The sequence below is a fragment of the Polyergus mexicanus genome, unplaced genomic scaffold (assembly GCF_030449975.1).
Source record: "Polyergus mexicanus isolate NDT 795.1 unplaced genomic scaffold, iyPolMexi1.0 SCAF_2, whole genome shotgun sequence".
Lineage (NCBI taxonomy): Eukaryota > Metazoa > Arthropoda > Insecta > Hymenoptera > Formicidae > Polyergus > Polyergus mexicanus.
In genome coordinates, this window is record NW_027223322.1 from 4,583,391 (window position 1) to 4,590,173 (window position 6,783).

The 6,783-nt window shown below is 36.4% G+C and overlaps 2 protein-coding genes across 3 annotated transcripts in view; one reads left to right on the forward strand and one right to left on the reverse strand.

Annotated features, from left to right (window-relative positions):
• The window catches only part of Pex2 (peroxin 2), a 36,737-nt gene extending 32,594 nt beyond the window's left edge, over positions 1 to 4,143 (forward strand). The window contains exon 3 of the mRNA XM_070315544.1: positions 3,043 to 4,143. The gene's annotated coding sequence lies outside the window, so the exon portion shown is untranslated. The remainder of the gene's footprint in view (positions 1 to 3,042) is intronic.
• Bicc (protein bicaudal C) overlaps positions 1 to 5,065 on the reverse strand; it is a 32,048-nt gene extending 26,983 nt beyond the window's left edge. Inside the window, exons 1-3 of one of the 2 annotated variants that reach the window (XM_070315523.1) lie at positions 4,852 to 5,065; positions 3,024 to 3,311; positions 1,219 to 1,253 (exon numbers count right to left, since the gene is read on the reverse strand). In XM_070315523.1, the coding sequence (XP_070171624.1) occupies positions 1,219 to 1,253; positions 3,024 to 3,249 (261 nt within the window). In that variant the 5' untranslated portion in view covers positions 3,250 to 3,311; positions 4,852 to 5,065. The remainder of the gene's footprint in view (positions 1 to 1,218; positions 1,254 to 3,023; positions 3,312 to 4,851) is intronic. The other variant, XM_070315524.1, reaches the window with a different exon arrangement.
• Between the last annotated feature and the right edge of the window lie 1,718 nt (positions 5,066 to 6,783).

The following is a 6,783-nucleotide window of genomic DNA, read 5'->3' on the forward strand; positions in this document are numbered from 1 at the left end:
AATCATGATAATTTCTTTAACCCTTTTGTGTCATATCAACACACCACGAGGCAAAGTTTTTTTTCCATTGTGAAAAGGGAGAAACTTAATTTCGTTGTCTGATGGCCGTCACGAAATCCGACTTCGTGTCGGAAGTAATTCTTACGTGGCAATTAAATGAAGAATCACTTATCATAGTCGTACGTTTCTACATTTACTTCCTACAGAGTGAAAGTTACAGAAATTATATATATTATTTGTAATCCCTTCAGTGTATCCATATAATTTAAATATAATAATGAGACAGTTTCTTTTTTTTTTTTTTTAAACCGAGTAACGCGCCGACGATTTACTATAGTAATTAAAGTAAAGCGAGTGAAAAATAAGATATAATGCAAAAAATAGATAATTGCTTGAATCATATTATTCAATATTTCTCATAAATTCGACATGGATTTGTGCGTTATAAAAATAATTTTTTTTTTTTTTTTTGATAGATTTATTTTATAATTAATTTATTATATAACTTTATTATATAATTATTTTTTTTTTCTTTTTAATTTATCTTTATTTGTTTTAAAAACATATTTATTAAGCACCATTATGCATTTTGATAAAATAAAATCCATACAATTAAATTCGCATGGATGACAAGAAACTTTAATCGATTTGATATCAAGAAAAATCTTTTGTAGCCGAAGAGAAAGGAGTTGCATCATCTACTATCACGATTTGTCTTACGTGTCGCTTGTCAGCAGTAGATGGATAGAAAGTTCTCACTAATCGATCAATAAAATTTTCGCAATAAAATCTTTTCATGCGGAAGATTAAGCAAGCAAATATCAAAATCAATAAAATGTCAGTTCATCTGTGATATTTCTCTTGACGCGTGTAAATGTTATTATTGAACATACAATAATGATAACATTATTAATCTTCATTATATCTTTCTCTCTCTCCTTTTTTTTTTTAATCAAAAAATGTTGCTAATCGCAAAAGTTGGAGACGAGTCAGGAATTTGAACAATTAAACCTGAGAAATATATATATATATATATATATATATATATAGAGAGAGAGAGAGAGAGAGAGAGAGAGAGAGAGAGAGAGAGAAGAAAGAAAGAGAAAGAGGGAGAATTCTATGAAATATATTAATTTTAGAAATTGATTTACCACATGCTCTTGAACACACACAGAAACACTTCGCGTCTAAAAAGATTGAAACGAAAAAAGAACTTACACTATGGAAGAAAGAATCCGCCGGTTTGACATCACCTGCAAATTTAAAGATAAAATTAAAATATAAAATGACCTTTCAAAAGCTTGAAAATGTATGTGTGTGTGTGTGTAATTTTTCTTTATCTTTATTTATATCCATTTTATTATATTTTCATGTAAAAAATTGTAGCCTAAAAAATTCGCTAAATAATTTAGATAATCGCATATATTCCCGTTTCATGCTTTAATATAAAATTATGAAAATTGCTCGAAGTTTGCGTATTCGATAAGCAAAATAGATTTACATGCCGTTAAATGGCGATCGAATGATATTATAAGGCACAAAAACAGAGACTTGACAGATGCCATGTAATCCCGTTTACAAACAAACTGTCTATTTAAATCGTGATTCTAGGTATATTTCGCATATGCAAATAGCGGCAATAAAACGAACGATCAGAAGAAACCACTACCATCCTTCTTGGAATAATCTAAGGCAAATTGATTGAAAGTTGATATTCTAATAAAAATCAACACTATTATGATAAAAAGAGCATGTTGCGATTTAAAATAAAAGCTCTCAAAATTTGGCATGAAAATCGATGTATAAAAAGCATAGTTGGAAAAACGTTCTACTTTTCCGAATTACTTTTAGGCCTTTGTATTGATTAGATAATAATAAGTATAAAAGCAGTGATCTTGCAAATTTAAATTTTAGTTTTTATCGAATTAATTGCTTATCGAATAAAATAGACGATAAAATTATTAACAGAAAAATGCTTAAAGATTTTCTCAATATTCTTGAGATTGTGATATTTTTATTGTTTGATTGGTCGGAAAATTTTTCGCTTTCGCCTGCGCAAAAAGGTGACGAAAAGGAATCGAGTTCGACGGGAAAGCGAAAGTAGACACCGCGCACGCGGAGAGTCGTTCCCGCTTCTCGAGTGTTATGGACACTACAGAAGCAATAAAGCAATAAAGGATACTGGAGTGTCTAATGTATTATCGAGAACGAGGAAAGGTTAAGCGTGAAATACATAACGGCAAAGTTATTGTCGGGAGCGTGGCTCGTGCGGTGTGTGTGATTTAACGCTGAATACGGTAGCGATAATGCGAGGCCGAGATTAAATCCTCATATTAGAAAAATTTAAAGTCGTAATAAAAATAATGGGTACTAAAATAAATTAGAGTATATATGCATGCGACGAATTTATTAATTTTAAATTTGTTCTAAAGAATAATATCATATATTTATCTTCGTAATTCACCGAGATATTTAATGGGCGCGATTGAAAAAAACAAGTCGTTCTACTCGACTTAGAGTGTGATGCCGGACTATTTTTTTAATATATCTCTACTTTCTTTGATAATCCCCTCTTCGCCCTCGGTTTCCCCACGCCTTCTCTCGTAATCTGATATAATATTCGTGGTCAGGAGAAAGTACGATAGTCATCGGACGTTATATACTCAACGCCACGATAAATAGATTCGATTGATCCTCAGTATATTCTCTATAACGTATTTAAGTCAATCAAATTCTTTACGACGATCTATTCAACTAAATCTGCTTTCTATCAATGTCATATGCTATTTCATGTAATCGTACAATCGATTTATCTTTTTTCTTAGGGAATATAATTTATATACTTCAAGGTCTACACTTTAGGACTTTTAATTTATATTTATAATTTAATTCTTTTTACATATAGCTAAAAGACTCGCTGCTAAGACCGGATAATTTTGTGTACCATCGTCCTATAAAATATCGGCGCAATCCGCATTCAGCGAAATAATTTAATTTAGAGCAGCACCCACGCCGCTACTCACCGAGAAGCATCTGTTCCAGCTTGCGACGGTCCACCCGGAAGCGTTCCTGGTGCAAGTCCTCGTCGCCGATGCCCAGCATAGTCGCGAGATCGCGGAGATCCTCGCGGCTTTCGAAGCCGGACTTGCCGGACACGCTGGTGGTCGCGGTGCCCTCCGATGTCTCCGACATCGTCTCCGCTGCCCGTCGTTGTTCGCCGTTATTCACCACCATCTCGTCAGGTCTCATCCTGCCGTTGGACGAGCGACGCGTTCGTCGCGACCTCCGCTTACCTCACCCACGTCGCGACGCTGCCAACATAGCAATGATGCTCGAAATAGAATCTAAATGTTGCACATTTCATTCGTTCTGTATCCGTTTGAAAGAATTGAACCGATCGGCAGCGGTACTGTCGCCAAATTGACGGTATTCTACGCAAAGGAATATCTTGGTCGAGCGCCATATATACACACAAACACCCATACATACATCACGTATCAATTAAATTATGTTTTCGTTAATATTACGCGGGATCGATATCATTTGCGGAAGGCGGAGATTACGAATTTTCGTTCTACAGTTGCGAATCTATCATCGACGCGCGCGCGTTCGAATTTGTTTGAACGTCGTTCTTGGGATGGAAACGCGATTTTCCATTATCCGCGAAAAGATGCGATCGCGTTATTGTCCATGCCCACGTGCACGCCACGATAATTTAATCAGAATCACACGGATGACGATAATCAGAATCACGTAAACCGTCTCTTCGGCGCATAAGTTACGCGGATAATTTCTCATGGTGTCTATAATAGCTCGTCATATATTTGCCGAGTAAAAGTTCTATTCGGAGAAAGCGAACTGAATTACGCTATTATTTATAAACTTTTTGTTCGCTTATAAAATTCAACATTTTCTTTCGCATGCAGCAAATTCGCCGAAATTCCTTCATTATTCCGAGCAAAACCAACGCTTTGTTTGCTTCTGCATGGTTCATAATCTATGAAAAAAAAGGTAAACATCACGTATAGGCAATACCAATCGCGACGAGTCACGTTAGACGTAATTTTATACTCTACAGAAAGGCATAAATTAATCTGATGGGTTCGATGATCATTAAACGAACTATGATATCTAAATAAATCCCCATGATTATAAGATATATTATATTTAATTATTAAATATATTAAATTTATAAATATAATATTTAAATAATATCTTAATACGTGACACAAAGTGTTATTGCTATTATATTGTTATTTTTCTCGAATTCGAATGTTGAAAACATCGACAGAGCTCGAAAAATTATTACTTCCTCTTCGGTTCTTCCCGGCGATCTTAAACTCCGGGAAGAAATGAGAAGAAAATATTGTTTTCTTTTATCCGTCGAAAATATATATCATGCTCCTAATTAAAAATGCCCACCAATTATAGAAGATATTTCATTTTTAACGCCTAGATACTTGAATATTCTTTATTTTCGTATAATTTCAAAATATATATGGATATCGTTAACGTTGTATTGTTAAGTACGAACTAACGGTATCAGGTCAAACGTACAAACTGTGGGAAATATTGCGATTAGAAAGAATAACATCACGTCACTGAACTGTCGATTTGAAATACAGGAGTAGCTACATCTTAACAAACAAAACACCTAGCGACAGACATAAGTATACTTCAAAAAAGTTCATCTGAGAACTGAGTGTAAGAGCGTGCGATTTCTCTCGTTGTAGAAAATAACTAAATGTAGATATCTAGGTAGACACGAAAAGGGTGTATTTGGGTATGTACTTGATGGGAAGAAAAAGGCACTTCGCACATCTCACTGTCGCCCAGGAATCCCAAACTGACCTGCGCGACAACGATGATATTGTTGTCTATCGAGTTATCGGGACGGGTGGTGTGGTGTCGCGGGGCCTGGTCCTGGTCCCACCGATGGGTCTCTGTCTCTTCGTCCCGGGTCTGGTCCTCGTCCTCGTCGCTGCTGCCGTCCAACTCGATCGGCGGCAGCGCTGTAACCGGCCTGTGTAATCGGCACGAGTGAGCGAGCGAGCGAGCGAGCGAACGATGGCGGCGCGGTGTGCGCTGTAAACAAAGTAATGGCAGTGGTAAAAGGGGAGTTACCTGGGTCGCGGGGTGCAAGGGGGCCCGGCAATTCTTCGCTTCTTGGAATCCGGGCCGAATTTCGGGGTAAGTACCCGGCCGCGGGGCGGCGACCAATCGCGACGCAAATACCCAACGATTCACCCGGTTTTTATCATCGTGCCATCTCTCCGATCAGGAGGTCTCCTCGCATCGAACGCGCTACCGAACGCGTATAGGTGTATAATATATGTATGTGTATGTATATATATATATATATATATATATATATATATATATATATATGTATGTATATATATATACACACATTATGTATAGCCGAGACCTTCATCGGAGAACGCCGGCAAAAAATTGTTTTCCTAGCCACGTGTCGGCGAACAGGGTGTATTACACGTCCGACGTGCCGAATTCATTTTCGAATGATTTCGCGCTTATGATGACGAAAGTCAGGAGCGGAATCGCGGAGGAAGTCTAAGGGCGCGTGTAGCCGCGCTCCTTACGTTAGATGAAATTTTTCAGATTGACAGTCTGTCGATCGTTTGAACGTGACGTATGTGTACGAAGTAAGAGATTGACGACAAAGATTTTTCATAGATATATAGGAAATAATCTTCGGTGATAAGAAAGTAAGTCGTGTATTTTCGTATTGAAAATATATACAGATTTATATATATATATATATATATATATATATATATATATATAAATTCTTTAAACAAAAGAAAATAATTCATTCCTCTTTCATAGAAATATTCAACGTTCGTGAAATATCCTTTCTCCCTTCGTGATTAATTCTAAACTTTAGTATAGAATTTTATTCGCGACAATCCCGTACACACACGATTATAACATATAATTATAATTTTAAGGAAACGAGGTAATTAAATTTTTTTTTGTTAACTGTTACAATCTAATCGGTGCTACGAATACTTCGAATTATTTAATTGATTAATCAGGCTGAAAGGGGCGAAGATTTTTTTCTCCTAACTGATTTTCGATGCCTTCGTAATTAACTAACTGTAAAAAAACTAACTGTAAATCTAGTGCTACGATTATTCATACATTAATATAATTTCTGTATAAGATTTTTAAAAAATTAATTTTTTTTTATATAGAAATATGCATATAGCCTGGATTTTTGATCTTATTTAATCTTCAATCGTAAAATCTTTTTAATATTAACGAAATAAAATTACACAGAGAAAATGTTCGAGCCTATATATATCAGAAATATGTATCTTTGCATTTACCTTTCTGACGTAATCCATGCGCACTGATCGGTGCCGGTGGAAGAGCGGAATAGCCACGTGTACCGATCACGCGTCAATTTGAAAGCCGACTGACGTTCACCCACGCGAGAACGGAAAGTCAGCTGTACCGTACGCTGCACTCGCGACGACGACGTCAGTGGACCCTCCCTCGTTTTCCTAGCAAACGTCGTCCTGTCGCCGCTAGTTTCTTCGCCCGATTGCATCTCGCTCTTCCATCGAGCGCTGGTAAATCCCTTCTCTCGAATGCTCTCGTTTCTTTTTCTGATACACGTCGTTGGTTTCTTGACTTTTTTTTTTATCTTCCTCTTCCTCGATGAATATCTGTCTTTATTAGGAGACATCCGCTCGATGTATCACTCTTTCTTCGCACATAGCTGAGAAATATAGAAGATTCTCTTTCCAATTTCTT